The sequence below is a fragment of the Pogona vitticeps genome, chromosome 1 (assembly GCF_051106095.1).
Source record: "Pogona vitticeps strain Pit_001003342236 chromosome 1, PviZW2.1, whole genome shotgun sequence".
NCBI lineage: Eukaryota > Metazoa > Chordata > Lepidosauria > Squamata > Agamidae > Pogona > Pogona vitticeps.
This window is the reverse complement of record NC_135783.1, coordinates 53669424-53690705: the sequence shown is the minus strand read 5'-3', so window position 1 is coordinate 53690705 and position 21282 is coordinate 53669424. Positions and strand designations below refer to the sequence as shown.

General features: G+C 41.6%; 1 protein-coding gene across 2 annotated transcripts in view; it reads left to right on the top strand.

The window, feature by feature from the left end:
• Window positions 1-21282, top strand: part of KIF26B (kinesin family member 26B) — a 378172-nt gene that overhangs the window by 347755 nt on the left and 9135 nt on the right. For both annotated transcript variants that reach the window (XM_078383091.1, XM_020788400.3), the window contains exons 11-13: window positions 715-877; window positions 4513-7912; window positions 20673-20872. In XM_078383091.1, coding sequence (XP_078239217.1) covers window positions 715-877; window positions 4513-7912; window positions 20673-20872 — 3763 coding nt within the window. The remainder of the gene's footprint in view (window positions 1-714; window positions 878-4512; window positions 7913-20672; window positions 20873-21282) is intronic.

Sequence of the window (21282 nt, the reverse complement as noted above, 5' to 3'; positions counted from 1 at the left end):
TCTTTCTTTCTTTCTTTCTTTCTTTCTTTCTTTCTTCCTTCCTTCCTTCCTTCCTTCCTTTCTTCCTTTCTTCCTTTCTCTTTTGTTGAAATTTTGACATTGCACCACTATTCACAGTAATAAGCTGGTTGTATTAATGGGTTATGTTTACACAGTTTCTTCATTTCCAAAGCAATTGTCATGCAATACCATTTCCAGGTCTCATTACAATCATTGGGAGTTCCAGAGGAAGGGAGGTGGTGATGACAGGGTATTAGAATTTTAAAACTGAATCTATTCAGTGACATGGTGACTGACAGGAAAGGAAGACAGCACAAACTCATCCCATCTCCAGTCATTGCAAAGAATGAACAGAGTGTCGCAAATAGTGTTTTTAAAGGCCTGATCATTCTGGACATTAGCTATAAACCGTCTTTGAAAACTCCGGTCCACTATGGTTGCGAGTTGCTGTCCCATGTTAAAAGCAACATGACTGCTGAAATTAGCCCAGAAAACCAAGACAGGCAGAAAATTCTTAAAGGCTAGGCTCTCATTTCAGCATAAGGATTTTCCAGCTTGTTCGGCTGCAGATGGAGTGCACTAGAATCCCGAAGAACAATGCTAATTAGTATTCCATTAAAAAGGAACACATGTTGCTGAGACCCGGAGTTGCATCTCAATAGTCGACGTGAAACATGGCTCACTAATGTAAGCTTAATTCTTTTTATTTTGCAGAGACAGCAAGCTGACCATGTTGCTTCGGGAGTCCCTCGGGAACATGAACTGCCGTACCACCATGATAGCTCACATTTCGGCAGCTGCAGGGAACTATGCTGAAACACTTTCCACCATCCAGATTGCATCCAGAGTCTTAAGAATGAAGAAAAAGAAAACAAAGGTAAGGGCAAGGAGGAACTCTTTTGTTGTCTTTCTTTGGAAACAGCAGAGCAGTCAGAGCTTTTAAAGAAGAGGCCTGAAAGCACGGTTTCTAACAAAATCAATATCTGTAATTTCTAAGTGGATGGGAGTACATCAGAATGCATGAGGGGGGAAAGAATAATATATTTAGTAAGAGATGAATGATTCAGTGTTCATACCTGTCATCTACTCTACAGGGAGTTCAAACTCTCAAGTGGTTTTCTGAGGATATCTCTGGCAATGAATCCCAGTGAAATTTCAGGCTAGTATAATTTATTATGATTGTTCACATGAAATGACCCAAGCTGAGATTATTAAATCTGAGCAGAGATCAATTAACAGATTCCACACATGTGCCTGCACAATAATTTGTTCACAGAAAGGAATCTCTGCAATAAAACAGGCTATAGTGTATGATTTTTTTCAACAAGTTTAAATTTCTTTTATAAAACAATATGTGTAGATGTAGTCAGGTTAATTGTTCAGTCAATGCATCAGTCTGGTCTTTTACCTTGTGACTGACCCCGCACCCCCAAAAAAACACTTAAGACACTTGGCAGTCAGAATGAATATTATATGCTATTTTTAGACGTTCATGTCTGTAGTGAGAAGGAACACCAAGTAGCCATTGTCATTGGATCCATTTTTCAATGCTCGTTCTCTAATACAAATGTATGGAGACAGTAAGCAAAATTCCTCTACCAGGGGGAAAAATATGCTATTGTTGTATGTGTCATCAAGTCACTTCTGATGTGTGGTGAGCTTAACAAAGTTTTTGTGCTATGCAAGATGTTCATTTGCCAGCCCCCCCCCCGCCCCAGTAAATTTTTGTGGCCGAGCGAGGATTTGAACCTAATGGTTGTTGAGGGTTTTTCGGGCTCTTTGGCCGTGTTCTGAAGGTTGTTCTTCCTAACGTTTCACCAGTCTCTGTGGCCGGCATCTTCAGAGGACAGCATTCTGTCCTCTGAAGATGCCGGCCACAGAGACTGGCGAAACGTTAGGAAGAACAACCTTCAGAACACGGCCAAAGAGCCCGAAAAGCCCACAACAACTGTTAGATCCTGGCCGTGAAAGCCTTCGCGAATAGATTTGAACCTAGTTCTCCTGAGTGACAGTTTGGCATTATCCACTACACTATTCTGGTTATAGTGGAACAGTTACCATTGCTGAAAGGTTATTTTTTCTCTCTCTTTTCACTGCATCTTACCCACAGCAGTATATACCCCCCTTTGAGTATTAATTTATTTATTACGGTCAGGTGAGCAGCTCACAAAACATATTTATGGCTAAAATATACAAAATGCAGTTTAAAAATATACAACCAATTCATAAAACATTATGTGGCTAAAATATACAAAATGCAGTTTAAAAATATACAATCAGTTCATAAAACATATTATGTGGTTAAAATATACAAAATGCAATTTTAAAAGTGTACAACAAATAATGTATTGGTTGTACAGGCTGTAAAATATGGGGAGAATCAAATACAGTATTTTTATAGCTATCCTTTGAACCATTGGATTGTCTAGGGCAAACTGGCTTGGATAGGGTCTTTGGGTTATAGGGAGTCCTTCCTACATATTTGTAAAGATCTGTAAATATTTCCTCCCTTCAGTTGGGACCACAACATTCTCTACATTTGACTACAAACCACCCTCATGCTAAAATCAGTGAACCTTGTTTTTGTGCTGCTTTAGCACCGACATGCCCCATCGCCAAAAGAGCACTGGTGGAAAAGCCCATTTGCCTTATTTCTTTCGTAAATTGTAGTTTCCATTCTGATTGAAAGGAGTCAAAAAGTGACATCTGTGCCAAGCCTTCTGAAGAGAAGAGAAGCTTTAGCCAGTAATTAAACATGTGGACTTTGACACGTGCTCTTATGGTGATTAGGCCAGCCTCCAAACAAAGGGCTACATTAGGTATACATGGGGGTACTGTAAGAATAGATCTCAAAAATTTGGTTTGAACTACCTCAAGAGGACGTAGGGTAAATTTAGGTTGTGTAGGAAGTGTGGGGGAGGGGGGAGAAGAGGAAGGGGCACAGTCTTTTCATACACGCTGAAGTCTGTTCATACAACCATAGGTGTTACTCTGTACAACGCCCAGTAAATTTTCAAAAGCAACAGAGTACCCTGATATCAGGAGTGCATGCTCAGAGTTGCCTAGAACTTTGGAAAAAGAATATATTTTCCCCACCCTGAATCACTGATATCTATTAGTGCTCGCTTGTTTCATCTTCCTTCCTTTTAAAAGTTAGATCACAATGCTGGTGTTCAGAGCCTAGAAGTAGATTTTTGTACTACAAATCCTGAAAAGCTGGAATATTCTGGGAGCTATTATCTAAAAAGCACTGTGAAGCTTTCCAAAACATTGTTGGTGACTGCATGTGGAAGCTCCTCCCAAATGATTCTGCCACTCTGTAGTTTATGCCATCTGGGAGAGAGGTTGTTTTGTTAAATTCTTCCTCATAATCACAAAATGGGCTTTTATTATTTCAGCTTAAGGCTGCATGCCTACACCTATTTACCTGAGAGAAAGCTATGTCAAATTCATGTGTAGGATTGTTCAGATCCTTTTATTTTGTTATATTGCTTATTCTTTTCTTTGCTATTCATTTCAGAAGTTCTTTGGAAGTCACTTAGAAAGGAGGTTTCTATAATGTATAAATAAATAAAACTCACATGATTCTTATAGTACATCTTAAGGATGTTTATTTAGAAACAAGTCCCACTGTGTTCCGGATTGATATAAGGAAACATGTCGTAGCTGTAATTAAATTTGTATGACTTGCCCAGAGGAGTTGTGGAATACATTTTTAGAGGGTTTTAAAGAAATTACTCAATATGTATTTACAGTATTTGATGTTACTAGACCTAGAGGTACAGGAAGCTGTGTCCCCCATCAACAAACCATGCTGGAAGGTCTTAAAATGGAGGGAAATTACAAAACTGAGAAGAGAATAGCCTGTCTGAAGTCGCTCCCACACTTGTGTGTTGTTGTTTTGGTTTTTTGGGTGGAGGAATTGGTAATGAGTGAGAATATTGAAAGTAAGGGCATTGTTTTATTTCTCAGTTTCCGCTCTCATTTCCAGCAGTATAATCATACATAGATTTCCTGAAAAATAGCTTCAGCGATTTCAGTGCAATATATTTCCAAATGAGTGTATTTTCAGTTACAGCCTAAGTGATGGGCTTTGTTTACAGAATTTTCATTCACTTTTTGCCATGTGTTGGAACCAAATATGAGGATATTAGTAGAAAAGGAATAACTGTTTATATAATTGTTAGTTAGTTCAAACATCTAATTCATTATGCTGAAGTTAGGAGATGCAGGTTTTTCACAATCAAGTTGATGTTACACTGCCAGTGTGGCATTCATGGGAGGAAATAAGACTCAGTGGAGCAACAGATTGTATTTGGTTTGAAGAAGGCCCCCATTCCATGTTACAGTCAAGTGGATTATCTCACCTGATGTTGGGTGAAACAATCCACTGGATCACCTCTTAATTCACCACTGTGCACATCACTGGCTGTATTAATGTACCAGATCTACATCATCTCTACTTCTCAGTGGTTTGAAAACCTAACCATTTATCTCTCTTCCTCTTCCTAGTACACATCAAGCTCTTCTGGGGGAGAAAGTTCTTGTGAGGAAGGGAGAATGCGGAGGCCCACCCAGCTGAGACCCTTCCATTCTCGGAACGTTGTTGATCCAGACTTTCCTATTCTTCACTTGTCAAGTGACCCTGACTATTCTTCTAGCAGTGAACAGTCGTGTGACACTGTCATTTATGTTGGCCCTAATGGCACAGCTCTCTCAGATAAGGAGCTAACAGATAATGAAGGACCGCCTGACTTTGTCCCCATCGTTCCTGCCCTTCAGAAAATGAAAAATGAAGGCAAGCTAGAGGAAATGAGTGAGACAGCCCCCTGCACCTCTGAGAGAGACTGCCTGAAATGCAATACATTTGCGGAACTTCAGGAGCGGTTAGATTGCATTGATGGCAGTGAGGAGACAGACCAGTTTCCTTTTGAAGAGCTGCCTGTTCAGTATAGCTCAGACCACGCAACGAAGTGCCCAGGGTCAAGCCAAGTGACAGAGCCCAGTAATACATCAGAGACAGACAAGGAAGAAGGCCTGCTGAGCTGCCAGGACACTGATGAATATGTCAGGGAAAACCTAAATGCAACAGCCAACAGAATTCAAGGAAATCACTCCCCTGTCCACTCCGGGGTACTTAATGAGATTTCCACTCCTCCCTCCCCCAGGAGTGTTACAGGCAGCCCTAGTAACCAAATGACCTCTTCCCAGCAATCTCATTGCACAGACCTGCAAAGCAGCCGAGAAAGTCTCAACACCTGTGGCTTTGTAGAAACCAAACCTCGCTGTATGGGCTCACCACGGCTTGGCATTGCAAGCCTCTCCAAGACATCAGAGTATAAGCCACCCACTTCTCCTTCACAGAGGTGCAAGGTGTACACCCAGAAAGGGGTCTTGCCCAACCCTGCACCTCCACCATCATCACTAAGCAAAGATTCGGGGATGGTGTCCAGTGAGTCTTTGATGCAACCAGAGATCCGCACCCCTCCCATTGGAATGAGCCCACAGATCATGAAAAGGTCACTGTCTTCCAGCAGCTGCAATTATGAAGAGATGATGGATAGTGCAGAGCAAGAACAACGGTCCCCAGAGTCAAAGAAGGAGATTTTGAGCACCACCATGGTCACAGTCCAGCAACCATTAGAGTTGAATGGGGAGGACGAGCTGGTATTCACCCTAGTTGAAGAGCTGACCATTAGTGGGGTTCTGGAGAATGGACGGCCTACAAGTATCATCAGCTTTAACAGTGATTGTTCTGTGCAGGCTTTGGCTTCTGGGTCCAGGCCAGTTAGCATTATCAGCAGTATTAGTGAAGATCTTGAATGCTATGCCAGTACAGCTCCCGTTTCGGAGGTTAGCATTACTCAGTTTCTGCCCCTTCCAAAAATGGGCCCGAGCAACAAAGCCGAAGAAGATGAAAGCAGACGCTCATCTATCAGTTCCTGGCTGAGTGAGATGAGCACTGGAAGTGATGGGGAACAGTCCTGCCACAGCTTCATAGCCCAAGCATGCTATGGTCATGGGGAAGCAATGGCTGAAACCTCTGCTCCTGAGCTTGCCGAGCTTGGGGAGAATAATAGTGCTGCTTGTATAGGTGATAAGCAAAAGCCAGCGACAGAGAATATATTTCTATTACCCGAGGTGGCTGATGAAAGTATTAATAAAATGTCATCCATCAAAGGTTGTAAAATATCAGCCCTAGGAAAGACTACAGTCACAATATCAAACGCTGCGGGCCTGAGCAGCTGTGAAGGCTTCATTCCAATGAAGACCAACATCACCGTCTATCCTTGTATTGCTGTTAGTCCCTTTAAGGCACAAGGGACTCATGAGGCTATCTCGGCTGTCACGTCACCAGCCAGAGCTCCCCATCCTCAAGAGGTAAAAGAATCCAGTGTAAGGAAAGAGATCAAATTTGATGATCCTTGGCTGAAGAGGGAAGACAGTGTAAAGAAAGAAAATGGCGGTCCAAAGGCCGAGGTTGTACCTGACCAAAGTAAGAAACAGAACTTGGCAGACAGATTTAGTAGCAGCAGTGGAGATACCTCTAGCTCTCCAGGAACAGAAAACCTGAGAAGAGTTGTAGATGGATGTGAAATGGGACTGCCCAGTTCTGGAACCCATAGCCCAGTTCATTCTACCGAGAGCTTTAAAAACGGGAGCCTCACAAGGGCACTCCAGAAGACCAGCAAGCAAGAGGAACTGGATTTGGCGTCCTCTCCTTATCTTGAAGAGAACAATATAGTTGGCTCTCCAGTTTTATCTCAGACCTCAAAAGCTAGCCTGGAAAGAAGAATTGCTTCCCCTAAGCACTGTGTTCTTACACGTCCAAAAGGAAACCCTCCACTGCCTCCTGTGAGAAAATCAAGCCTTGATCAAAAGAACAGGGCCAGCCCTCAGCACAGTGCTTGCAGTAGTAGCACCAACAGCCCTTCAAACCAACCAGTATCTTTTCTGGCTAGTTTTAATGATGACCTGAACGGGAAACAAAAGGGTGCCACTACAGAGAATAGTACTAATAGCAGTAGTAAGTTATTTAGTGCCAAACTTGAACAGCTGGCTAGCAGAAGTAATTCCCTAGGAAGGCCCAGCGGGAGCCATTATGAGTGCCTGTCCTTGGAAAGGGCAGAGAGTCTCTCCTCTGTGAGCTCCAAGATGAGTCCTGGGAAAGATACCACAATGCCAAGAGCGGGAAGGAGTCTCAGCCGCAGTCTAATGTCCTCACCAACAAACTCGGCCATTTCTCAATCGGCAGGGGCTTCGCCAAAGGCCAGTCAGTCCAAGATCTCTGCGGTGAGCAAGCTGCTTTTGGCAAGTCCAAAAGCCCGAAGCCTAGCTGCTTCAACCACCAAAACGCTTAGCTTTTCAACGAAGTCCCTTCCTCAGTCTGTGGGGCAGAGTTCAAACTTGCCTCCGAATGGAAAGAATATGTCCTGGTCCACTCAGTCTCTCAGCAGGAATAGGAATTCTGGCCTCTCCTCAAAACTGCCCTTGAGAGCTGTGAATGGTAGAATTTCAGAACTGCTGCAGGGAAGCACCAGTACCAGAGGATTGCAGCTGCGCAGAAACTCAGACACTGATGAGCGTGGTGTCATTCACGGAGAGGAGAAGCCCCTCATTCATCTGCTGCCTTCGCCTTACAGCAAGATCACCCCACCTCGAAAGCCCCATCGCTGCAGCAGTGGCCATGGAAGTGACAACAGTAGCGTCCTGAGTGGGGAACTTCCCCCCGCCATGGGGAAAACAGCCCTTTTCTACCACAGTGGAGGAAGCAGCGGATATGAAAGCATGATGAGAGATAGCGAAGCAACAGGAAGCACTTCGTCAGCTCAAGACTCTATGAGCGAGAACAGCAGCTCTGTCAGTGGGAGGTGCCGAAGTCTCAAAAATCCAAAGAAGCGCTCAAATTCAGGTATGTCCTTGGCTGTATCAATTAAGAATAACACGGAAATCCTAACTTGTAAACTGGAATAATGTGTGACACTATAGGACATCCCGTTCAGTTGCAGAAGGTATATATTTTAACTCTTGGGGGTCTTTTGCACACAAATTGGCTCTAAGAAGAGTCTCGACTTCTTCCTCTCATGTGCTTAGAGGTACAGTATGGGAATCATCAGTTTTATTCATGCAACAACATTATGAGATATATTGTGCTGAGGAAGATTGACCCAGGGCCACTCAGTTACATTTAAGACAGGGATTCAAACTAGGCCTTAGCAACCCAAGTTATGCCATGTGTTTTTTAAGTTACTGGAACCTCCTGGTCAGATTTAGGAGACCAGGTATAGGCCAATGCTTTGTTCATTGTAACACCCTATAGCTGAAATCTAACAATGTGAAGATAAGCTACCTAAGGCTGATTATGTCATTAGCCATGGCTGTTTTTCAGGAAATAAAAGTTTCTAATATCTCTCCCCCTACCCCAACGTTCTGAGACTCCTGTGAGAACTCCCAAGGGGGGGGGGTCTTTAATTTTTTTTAACTCTGTGACCAATGAATCACTCTGGGGAATGGTGATTTTCAGAAATTAAAGATTTTTCCCCATCCCACAACCCCCAAGGGTTTCCTCGGGATAAAAGGGACTAAAGAAACCATGGGAAATTGAGAGGCAGGGGGAATCAGTCGTTTTTAATTCCCCCAAAACAGCCACAACTGATATATTTCACCAGCTTTTCATGGCATAACGTTACAGTACTAGACCTCAGCCTCTTTGATTGGCTTTTTCATTCCATAAATAAGTATATAAATAAATGGGTTTTATTATGAATAAATGGGTTTTATTGTGCCAATGAAGCAGGGTATTTTTTGCTTGAGAATGTTCATAAATATGAAGACCTATAGGTCCATTCTTTTTGTTCATGCCATTTTATAGCTTGCTGAGAGGCAGAACATGTTTTGTCATGATACAAGAACTTTAGATTTTTTTTTTTAAATCCAGGCTACCCAGATTCCTGTAGCCAACGTGGCAACTGGCAATACTAACTAGGAATTCTGGGATGTGCAGTACAGAAAAACTACCTTTGCCAAGGTCTGCTTCATCTATGGGAGTTTTCCTCTAGAGCTCCAAGAAGGAGCTGAATAAAGCATCTGTCAAAAATGCTTTAGGTCTAGCAAATCCTAGTATAATGCAGGTGTTTGGATGGCTTGACCCTTGGGCTCCCTTCCAGTACTCAGGCTCCCAGGGAATTGCTTGGCCTGTTAGCCCTGCTAGAGTTTGAATCCATTGACCTTCAGCACAATGTGTAAAGCACATCTTTACAAAATTGTGCAAGGAAGGCTGTGCAAATGGAGAGGCTTAATTTTTTTTTACTGTGGGTGCCTCTATTTTCATTCATTCATTCTCTGATCAGCATTTTCAATGACTTGTACCTGTTCTAATTAATCTTCTAACTGGTCTTCCTACCCATCTCACAATGCTTTGAAACTAAAATTAAAAATCAATTCACAATGTTTTTTTCTCCCCATTAAACATTTTCTTGTCAATGACTAAAGCCTTCCACTAGGTTTCCTTTTTGCATTGTGCTCCCAGCAATAAAATCATACTTCTGGATTTGGTGGAAGCACAATCTTTTACATGTCAGTGGATTTATGAGGTCATAAAAGCAAGATTATGATTTCAGTACCAGGTCAACATTTAGCAGAGATGCAAAAGGGGGATTTTTTAGCATTAACTATGGATAAGAAGAGTAGTACGTCAGTGTTTTACTCCTTTTAACAAAAGGTATCTTTCCCTTAATCCTTCTTACTGTATAAAATATTGCCTTTGTGAATTAAAAAAACAATATTTCAGAAGCTCAGGCATTTCCGTTTAGCTGTTATTTTAATCTGTGGTGTCAAGAGCATTGGACTCATCTTGATTTGCTGTCACAGGTACACATTGCTATAATGGATACGGCTCTGTAGCTATGCTCATTTCAGGTCAGGTGACCTTGTCCAGTTTATTTATGATTATTATTAACGGAAATGCTAGCTGTCAGGCATGATCAACATGAATCACAAGAGAGCCCCTTTAAAGAGAGGCACAAAGACTTTTAAGGAAACCATCAGCGGTTTTCTTAGATTTCACAGACACTTTTGAAGTTTCAACACAGTGCCAAGGCTGTTTTTTGCTGTTGTTCTTTAACCTGGCTCTGAAAGGTTGCGGTCTTGTTGCCTTTTGTTTTGTTCTTAAGTGGACTTCTTGTATATACTTATGTAAAGATTTTAGAACCTTAGGTGGTGAAAGGTACATGGTGTGTTTTGAAAGCCAAGACAAATTTATCGTTCATTTTTAAACCAAATTAAATTTTCGATTCTTTGCAGAGTAAGCAGAAGAAACTGCAGTTATGCTTGATTATTTTCTAGGTACATACATGGATATCCTTCCATGTTGGCAAAAATAAATGTGGGAGGAAGGGAAAAACAGTTAAATATCGTGGCACTTGAAAGACTTTTGGGGATCATAATCCACTCTTTCAGGCACAAGTAGCACAAATACAAATCCCTTATGCTTTGTGTCTGAGGAAGTGGATTTTGATTCATAAAAGCTGACTTTGAAATAAATCTGTTAGTCTTTAGTCTCCACCACCGCTATCTTTTTTTCTTTTCTTTTTGCCAACATGCTTAGATAGACTAGCCCAGCTACTTCTGTGGACAGATCTTTCCTTTAGTCACTGAGTATCTTTCTATTTCTAAGTATATATTGGCTTTTCCTGGAACCTTTTTTTCCAGAAATCGCAAGCCTTCTTTTTTTTTTTTTTTAACGCTGTACATTCTACTCAGTTTACTAAAACCTTTAAAAGAATAAAAGCATGGAAGTTCCTAAATTCCATTGTATTTTCATTACTTTTCATTATGTGTCTAGCATCCACTTCTTCTTTGTAAGCCTTGTTATCTCTCCCTCTCTTTATATCATTCAAGATGCAGAAAAAGAGCAGCACAGAGAAAGATTCTCAGATTCTATGAAGATGTTTTGCTGAACTCAGTAGGACTGAGCGTAACATTATAGTGTTATTTCCCAGAGATGTTCTTGGGATTGGGCTGAAAGGCAAATCAGAATCAGGCCCATGCAATTAGATTGCAGCTTTTTCTGGCTCTTGGCCTTGGGCTCAGTTAACAGGATTTCATATTTCCTAAAGCCATTGTCATTTTAGAGCATCTGAGTGGAGAATTTGAGTTATAATTGTCATTTTGTGACAGATCTTCTCTCCCATGACACCTCTGATCATCTGTGCCGCTATCTATTCTTTGCTTTCTTCCTTCCCCTCACTAACCTCTGCCTCCAAGAGTGGCAGTCATTTTATTTTTCTAGAAAGGAAAGTGTGATTTAGTAGCAGCATAGCTCAAGGAGGCAAGACTTAACACACACACACATGACTGAGCTCAAATGCCATTAGTAGGAGATAACTACAGTGACCCTAAGTTAAAAGTGTGACTCCTTATAAGCATGGCATGCATAACATCTCTGGCTTCAACAAAGTGTAAGAGGCTTTATCAGTACCGAAGAGAAGGTACTCTGGTATAGCAGGTGGTAGGGAAAGAAAAAAGTTGCAGTGGAGAAAACTGGAGGATGTTCAGGTCCCACTGACTTCAAGCCACCCAGAGACCTTCGGGTAGTGTGGGCGGCATATAAGTCAAATAAATAAATAAATAAATAAATAAATAAATAAATAAATAAATAAATAAATAAATAAATAAATAAATAAATAAATAAATAAATAAATAAATAAGTTAAGTGTTCAATAGCTGGTTGTTGATTATTGTAGGTTCAATCGCTACTTATCTTTCTCCCACAGAAATTAGTAGAAGTCAAATATTCTTCATTTTGGCCAAACTGTACCTTATGCTTTAAACATCAGGAATGCCGTTGTTAATAATAACCAAGCCTAGTCTCTCCTTGTTACTCTCTCAATGCTGGATAGGTCAGTGGTTTAGGTATCTGTGGAGCCAGAAGCAGGGAGTTTGATTCCCCACTGTGCCTCCTTGACGGAGGATGGATTCGATGGTCCATAGGGTCCTTTCCTGCTAAGCAAAACCTATGTGACAGTGGCTTTCCAGTGCATTTTCCAGCCCTTCTCCCTGAAAGATACTTCCTAGCTCTCCTCCCTTTTAGTGGGAGTTATTTCCTCACACCACTTCTTTTTGATGAAGAAGCCATTGGACTTAGGACCTTAACCTTGAGGGCTAAATCAGGAGCCCTTAACCAGAGATTGAAAAAGTGCATTTTATGGAATATGACACCTAAGGTCCTCCAACTAGCATGGCTGTCAAAATCAGAAAACATTGTTTAATCATAAGGATTCTAGGTTCTGGTTGTTGTTATATTAAGGTGATCATGCGATACTTCATTACAACACTGATGGAAATAAAACCAAATTGTGTTATTCTTCCAGAATTACAATATTGGGCACTGCTTACCCCTGAGATTATGACCCTTCTTTCTTTCCATAATTAAGTTCAGCCTTTTGTCTCTTGCTAAAAGTCTTGAAGGTGTAGCCAAGATGAAGGAAATGGTTTATCTTTGACATTCCCAGCCTGCTTTGTCAAAGCCCTTTCTCCTGATAAGAGAACTTCTGTGGAGTATGTGTGGGCCTCTGGATATTGTTGGCTTGCTCATCAGCTCATCAGCAGTTTAGCCAAGATGGAGAGATGAAGGAAGTTCCAGTCCGGTTAAATATATTCCTGTTTTTGATTTGTGGAGCAGTTCACAGTAAGGATGTAACAGATACAGTACAAGGTTTCTCATCCTTGTCGAAAGAAGATGTCTCAACACACTGAGACACCAATCAAAAGAACTGTCAACTGCTGCAAAACATTTTGCTCCTGCATGAGGGCAAAAAGACCAGAGCCTTTTCTTCGTTAGCAGCACCATTAGAAGAAGGGGGGGGGAGAGATTTGCTCAACAGTTCAGTTTTGCGCACACAAAAAAGTATTTTGCACAAAATATAAAGATTCTGAGGAAAAAAATAAAAGCATTTTCCCCCCTGAAAAATATACTTTGACTAGAATTCTTTTTGGAAATGCTACATCTATAAGGAAAATTGTGCAAGTATCTTCACAATTTTCTAGCTGTCTGCCCTGCTTCTAGGTGTGTAACCAAGGGTGCCACTAAGTGCATGACCTGGGCACGTCTGAGCATGTGACCTCCAACTAGATTAATTCTGCATACCAGTTACTCAATGTGAGCATTACCCTGACAAAGCCAATAGAATTCAGCCAGTTTTTCACAAAAACTCTCAGAAACTTTTTATAAAAAAAAATGCATTATGTAATCTTTCCCAGATCAGGAAATAGTTTTGAAATTCATCTTTCTCACTTGCAAGAATGAAATCACAATATAGTGTGATGATATAGTATTTAGGTGATCCTATTAGTTTTCTTTATTTTCCAGTGTTAGCCAGTGAAACATACTGCAAATCTTATTAGAGCTGAATCTGAGGCTCTTTGTACAAGTATCAAATATTTCAGGCGTATCACTCCAAGCAAGTAGAAAGAAAATGGTGAAAAATGTAACAAATTCAAACTTGTAATTAGGTTTACCTCATGTACCAAGGCACCACTTAAGCTCTCAAAGGATTTGGCTTTTTCCAACACAGTATTTATTGGCTTGCGGTTCCTGTCCCCCTGTGGTGTTTGCAGTCCACAGCAAGCCCTTGAGCACTGAATGAATATCATTTGAAACAGTGTGAGGTTTTCTAAGGAAGCTAGAGAGATCTTCCTCAGGCTTCCCCACCCTCTGGCCCTTTAAAGTTTATTTGGTTTCTATAAAACAGGCCCTTGTCCGTTTAATATAGACAGATAGATCAAAGGGCTCTTGGCCTGTCTGAAACTGTGACTAATTATTGCCTCTGATGCTGGTTCAGGAGAGAACCGTTTCCATCGTTAAGAGCATGCGCCTGCATGGGCTGCTATAGATCCTTGGCACTCATTTTCTTTTATAAGGCATTTACTTTTCTGCAAAGCAATTAGCCCAGAATGTGAACTATGGAAAGCCCACAAGAGATGGATCCAAATAGCAGGCTTGGATATTTAGGGAATGGAAGCTTGGGGACCAGCCTGTAGAGAGCAGCTTGTCTGAGAAGGGCCCCAGTATCCTTTTGTCACAAGATCACTGGCTGCCTGGCTACTGGCACAGACTGGGCTAGCTCACTTGGAAGGGAGATCCGGTTGTGGATATGGAAGCATGCCGTTGTTTGAATGGATGACCATTCTGGGAGAAAGGATCAGGCCGCAGGTTCTTCAGATCTGACTAGTAGGACTTAATCTGGCCGCCACACGTCATATAGAAAAAAAGTGCTCATTAAGAGAGGACTAGCCAAACTACAACAGCTTCTAGAAGGCAGTACAGAGTTTGGGAATCCATACCAATAAGACCGGGAACAAAAACGTTGTCCTCCATCCTAAAAGAAGCATCCTTGTTCAGGGTTAGTAGCAGTGGCTGCCCATGGTAGGTAGCAGGGTGGACAGCACAGCAGCCGTTAACAGATGGAGTCAGAAACCGCTAGAGCAAAAGTGGGCATTCATATAGCTATCTGTACACACGCATGCACAGACACACAATTATATTTACATGTATTGTTTATATTACAATTAAATTTAAATGTACAGTATTTATATTATGATGACAATAGATTTATTACTTGAAATGCATTGGTTTGGTAAGTATATGATGGGAAGGGTTGAGTGAGGAGTATGGAATGTTGCTAATAATGGTTCTGATTAGCTGAGAATTTGAAGTCTAGGCGTAAACAACGTTTGATCAACACTACTATTTTGATAAAGCCTTGCGTATTTGTTCAATTCAAGCAGAGTAGCGCCAAGTTCAATACCTGAGGGCTTGCTATGTGGGGAGTGTTATATGGTTCTGAATAAAGGGGCAGATTTACACACATAGGGGCAGCTGAAGGTTGGTGGCAGAGGAAGTGTGGAAATAAATGAAATCTATTAAAGAAAAACATATTTATTCTGTGAAGATTTGAGAGGCCATGACTAGAGATGGGGATATTTGGATACGAATACGAATATCCCCACACAGGTGAACATAATGAGTGTCCGGCCACATAACCGACCAGATAGGCAGGATATTAAATAAATAAATAAATAAATAAATAAATAAATAAATAAATAAATAAATAAATAAATAAATAAATAAATAGGGCTGGCTCCACCCAGTCCTGGCAGGAGGCGGGATGACAAGCCTCTCTACTAGGTCAGAGAGTGGCTAATCCACTGTGGAGAACAGCACAATAGGAAGCTTCTACAGAGTCGGCGGCAGTGGTGAAATCGTGAGTTATAACCCTCATTATTTCCACCTGTGCAGGGATATTCGTATATGAATACAAATACCCCCATCTCTAGCCATGACCTCAACAGTCAAGTAACAAGACAAAGGATGTTTTGACATTGGTATCAGAAAGAGACCTGCTAGAGATGGCGATGATTCACCATTTTGGCAAGTCATCCTGCTTCTTGAGTCGTCAAAAGTTGACAAAACATGAAGCACGAAGTTGCCCCCATGAACTGATGAATAATGAATTTATTCATCAATTTGTGGGGGTTACTAAAAACACACCCACCCACCCCTGCCCCCCCTCTGCCCCCCACCATCACCAGCTGCATTGGCCAAGGTTTCTGGGAATTTCAGTTCAAGAACACCTGATTCCCCAAGATTGGGGACCACTGCTCTATGGGTTTATTTGTTGATTTTTGGAGGGGGGCATGTGGGAGAGGGCGGTTGGGCTTGTTGAAAAAGCTAGAATCTTTCCAATATTGGGGCTACTAATGGTAACAAAGTATCTTCTCATGACAGTGCTAAACTTAAAAAGTTATGTGGTTGTGGACATCAAGTGAGCATTAGATAATTATATCGGTGTACTCATTTTCTTGCAGTTGTCCTTTGGAATCTAAAATATTATTTTATCCAAGACCAGATTGGCTCCACTGTATCTCCCACTGCATAACAGGTGTTCCTTGTAATGCTACCTGTGTTCTGGATTATGTGGCTATGGGGGCTGATGCCTAGAAGTGTGTAGAAGAGAGCAGGTTAGGAACTAACGGTATTTTGGTTGTTTCCTGCTGTACTATTATTTGAGTGAAGAACAGATGTCCTGGAGTCCAACCCTCAAATCAATTAAATCATTTCCAACAGTTGTATCATTAGAAAATATGTAGATATTTATGGTGAACTGATTAAGTGGATTATTTTCCTTCCTGTATCCAAAAGAACAGAAATGTGGCTCCTGTGCAGGAGCTGTAGTGCAACAGAGTAAAATGTGGCTGCACTATAGTGAACTCAGTGCAGGATTGTGACCAGTGTTTGGAATGATGCCTGAACCAAAGCGACATCATGCACAGCTGCTTCTTAGTTCATCCATAAATCATGATAATAGCATCTAATTTATATACAGAATTATTTTTATGCTAATGCATAATATAATGATAATTCATATACAGAGTTATTTTTTAACCTTACAGGTGATGGTCGTAATAGTAAAGGAACTGATGAACCTCAGTGTGCTTGGTGACCCTTTTAAACCCTTGAAGTGTTGAATTCAAAGCATAGATGGTGGAATGGGCCCCCAATCACAATTTTTTTGTTGTTGTTCATTAAAAACAACAGCATTGATTTTCTCAGGTCACAGCTAGGCCATTTTGTGCCGCAAATCTGTGCTGAAAGGGACTCAAGTAATCATTTTTTACACGCTTGACTGCCACATGCCAGCACTGAGCTTTTTGACCGCATGAATATAGGAATGATTTAATAGAGAAAGTAGCACTGGGCTATTGTGCACATTGAAAACTCTGTGGAACATGCATGATTGAGTTGGACACCATTAGTAAATAAAACCTGCTAACTTGGCTGGCTTGGAATTAGCTCACAAGGACATAATTGCTACTGGCTTGTCTGGAGCCACTTCTCTTTAGGAAGGCTAGAAAAGTGACCAAGATAATTCATTAAATAATTTTAAAATGCCTTGTACTTAGGGCAACAACCAGATCAGTATCATCCAAATGCAGTAGTGCCAAACAACTGACATAGACATAGTGGATCGAAACCTAGCTTTTGTGAAAAAATAAGCTTTTAGAGGGTGCAAGGAGTCACTGTGCAGCTGGTGGCTGGATGTTATGACCTGTCTGCTATGACCTACATCTTTCCTGGGACTCCCAAATTGCTTGTCAATCTGCCATACTCATTGAGGGGCTGGCCTCTTGAGAAATTGTATTCATTTACAGGTTCTAAATGGTCTGCCTTGAAATGAGGTTAGATAAGGGTACACAGGGCAGATGTGGAAAGATTGTGGCAATGGCTGATAGAATTAACTGGTAGACATGCATGCACAATGGATAAATTGACTGGAGAGGGAAAATGTGGATTTTTATTCAGATTTCACTCCTGAGTTTCCATGAATGAAAAGGTCAGTGCTACATCATGGTATGCTGAAATACTGGAACAGTAAGAGTTGTTCACCTTGGAGGAAACTTTGTTTATTCCTTGCATTGTTAAGTTGTTGCTACACTTTATTGGTGGTTGGTTTGTGGACTCGGTATCTACACATACTATAAGGCTTATGTTGCTAGGCTCAAATCAAAATCAACAGCAGATATGCCCCTGCTGGAAGACTCCTTGTCAGGTGAAGACCCAGAACCCCCACCAGACACTCCAGCTCAGGAAGAACCTGGACCCTCCAGAGGGGCAACAGAGAGCTCTGCACTTTTCCAGCAGAGGGGAGCTCTGCAGTGGAGTCAGAGACAGGTCTACTCCCCAACATCTGAGAGGAGCAATTCCTGGGTAGTACTTTGTTGTTGTTCTGTGCCATCAAATCAGAACTGAGTTATGGTGACCCTAATAGAGCTTTCGAGGTGAGGGGGATATTTAAGGAGTGGTTCTGCCAGTGCCCCCAGTGAATTTCCATGGCTGAGCAGGGGATTGAAACCCAAGTCTCCTGAGTCCTAGTCCATCACTTTAACCACAGATACACACTGGATATGAGGGGGTGCAGATAAGTATTGAGCCTTTCCCAGAAAAAAAATTGAGCTAGTAAGCTGTAACTGCTACACTCTTCTACATATTCCCTCAGGAAGTCGGTGCACTTGCGACATCTGTCCTGCAGCTTCTTAAGTCCCTGCAAATAAAATTCTTCCAACTGCTGGTGTAACCACTCATTTCCAGCATTAGTTGCCTCCTGAACACTCCCAAATCATTCTCCATTTAGGTGTTTTTTGAGTTTGAGGAACAGATGATAGTCAGAAGGAGCCAGGTCGAGAGAATAAGGTGGATAGGGCATCACTTGAAACCCTAAGGAAGTCAGTTTTACCATTGTTTCACCTGCAGTGTGTGATGAGGCATTGTCATGCAACAGGATGACACCTTTGGAGAGCTTCCCTCAACGTTTTTTCTTGATGTTTTGCCTCAGCTTCATCAATAAACCACAGTGATATTTTGCATTGATGGTTGAACCCTGTTGGAGGCAGTCCACCAGCAGAACTCCCTTCTTATCCCAAAAAACTCTTGCCATTTGCTTCTGCACCGGCCTTTGCACTCAGAACTTCTTTGGCCTGGGGGAACCACTGTGCCTCCATTCCTTAGACTGTTCCTTTGTCTCAGGATCATAACAGTAGATCCATGTCTCATCACCAGTTACCAGTTTGCCCAGGAAATCTGACTCATTTCTTCCAAAGTGTTCCAAAACAGCCACCGATGACTCCATAAGTTTCCTCTTTTGTTCAGTTGTCAAAAGTTTGGGGATCCACTTTGCTGTCAGCTTTCTCATTTCCAAGTCGTTGTGGATAATGGTACGAACTCTCTCATGTGATATTCTCAGATATATAGCAATACTTCTGGCTGATATTCAGTGGTCCTCCATGATCATGTCACGGATGGCTTTCACATTTGCAGGGACAGAAACAGAAACAGGCCTTTCACTCGGTTTCTCACTTTCCACACTGAAAGGGCCAGTTATAAAACTGACAACCCAACGTTTAACTGTTGCATATGAAGGGCCACTGTCACCCATAGTTTGTGACATTTCATCATGGATCTGCTTTTCACCTTTCCCTTGGAGGAACAGGTACTTGATTATGGTCCTATGATCTTCTACATTGAACTTTTCTGGAGGTGCTGCCATGTTCACTTTGGACCTGAACATGAAAGATAAGTTAAAATCATAGGTAGTTGATTTTTGTGCCATTGAATACAGACAAATTGGCCAATACACCTTGCAATTTATAGCTTTCTCCCCACTTTGCTTCTTTTTGCTTTCAACAACATGAATTTGTTGTTTAGTCGTTAAGTTGTGTTTGACTCTTTGTGACCCCATGGACCAGAGAATGCCAGGCCCTCCTGTCTTCAACTGCCTCATGGAGTTGGGTCAAATTCATGTTGGTAGCTTCAGTGACACTGTCTGACCATCTCATCCATGAATAAGCACTTACAAATGGAGTTCAAAGATGACAATCCCAATACACAGGATTCCAGTGAGTCAGATCCACAACTAGATCAACAGAAAAGATATGGATCTGCTTCCAGAACTGCAACTAATAATAATCTGAAATGGGTAGATAGTGTACCAAGGCAAGTGGGGGTTGTGATCTTGTTGCTCAGCTGCTCATCTTTTTATCCATCCCTTCCTGAGAAAATCCACATGTTGGCTTAACAATAGCAGTTTCTAAGTTTGTAGCAGAAAGTACAACTGCCAAATAAGATCTCTTTTACAGGCAGAAACAAAACAGTGCTATACGAAACCATAATTCTATTTATTATCAAAAGCTTCAGCTTTTTCTAAATATTTTTTTTAATTAGCTACTAAAATTATTGGAATAATAATATCAGCTGGGCAAGGGGTTTCTAGTAATTTTTCCAAAATAAAACAAACAGCACTTTGGCAATACTTGGTAAGAGTTTGTGTCCAATATGCGTCTTAGAATCATCAAAATTATTTTATTTTCACTAAAAATAATCATTATGTGTGCCCCCTTCCCCTTTAGCACAGGACTAATTTTCAGCAGTCAAGAAGTTCCCTTTAGATTGTAGCTCTGGAGGCAAAAATGCTGAAACTGAGGCTGTCCTACTTTGAGCACATCAGGAGAAGACAAGATTCTCTGGAAAACACGATGATATTGAGTAGAGATGGGGTTAACGAGGGTCCAGCCCCTTGGGGCCAGGCTATCCACTCATGTGTGCGGCAGTGGCTCCTCTCTTCCTACATTGCTCACAGAGCCCTGCTGAGCTAGCCACTCCTGGCAGTGGGAGTGAGGATGAGTCTTTCTGCAAGGCTGCTGAGTCGCTAGCCAAATGGGGCTCTGGGAGTGATTGGAAGGAAGAGAGGGGCTACTACCAGATGCGTGAGTGCCGGACCCTCATTAAGTCAGGCTGTGCGGGGGTGTTCGTATACTAATACGAATACCCCCCATCTCTAATGCTGAGAAAGGGTGAAGGCAGCAGGAAAAGAGGAAGACCAAATACAAGATGGATTGACTATCTAGGTGACGTGATGGCAGAACAACAACAACATAGTGTTTTTCAGCTCTTCTCTCACCTCATAATTCTCATTCCACAAAATGCCTCAGAACTATGTTTCATAACACAGAGCTAAAGGGTAATCTCCTTCACTGTATTTATCTTGCATGGTGTAAACTTTTTGTAGGACAAAAGATGTATCTTTTAATAACAAAACTTTATATTTGATACTGTTTAGGTTCTCAGAGACGGAGACTCATTCCAGCGTTATCACTCGACACAACATCTCCTGTACGGAAACCTACCAGCCCAGCAGTACGCTGGGTGGATGGACCCCTGCGAAGTGCCCAGAGAGGAATGGGGGAGCCCTTTGAGATCAAAGTGTATGAGATTGATGATGTGGAGAGGCTCCAGCGACGGCGCATGGGGGACAACAATGTAAGACCATTCTAATAGACAGATGTTGCTTCCTTTTAAGTGCAAAGATGGCAATTTTATCTTACTCCACTTTGCTCAGTAAAGGAAATTTAAATAATAAAGAAGCTGTGCCATAGGCAATAACTCTTTATATCCTATTCAAGATCCTCATTTATTTCATAAACTAACACTGAACCCGAAACACCCATTTAAAACCCAGAGTTTGGAAAGATGTTACAGCTAGTAGAGTTACCTACAGTAAATTATAACAGTGAATTATAATGTAACGCGTTACCGACCACCATAGATGCCTTATATGCTGGGACTTTAGTGCTGGAATATGAGCATTATATAGCATTTACCGAACATTAGTATTCTGCTTTCAGAACCAAACTAGGTATTACATTGAGGAGTAGATTGTCTAGTCCCCA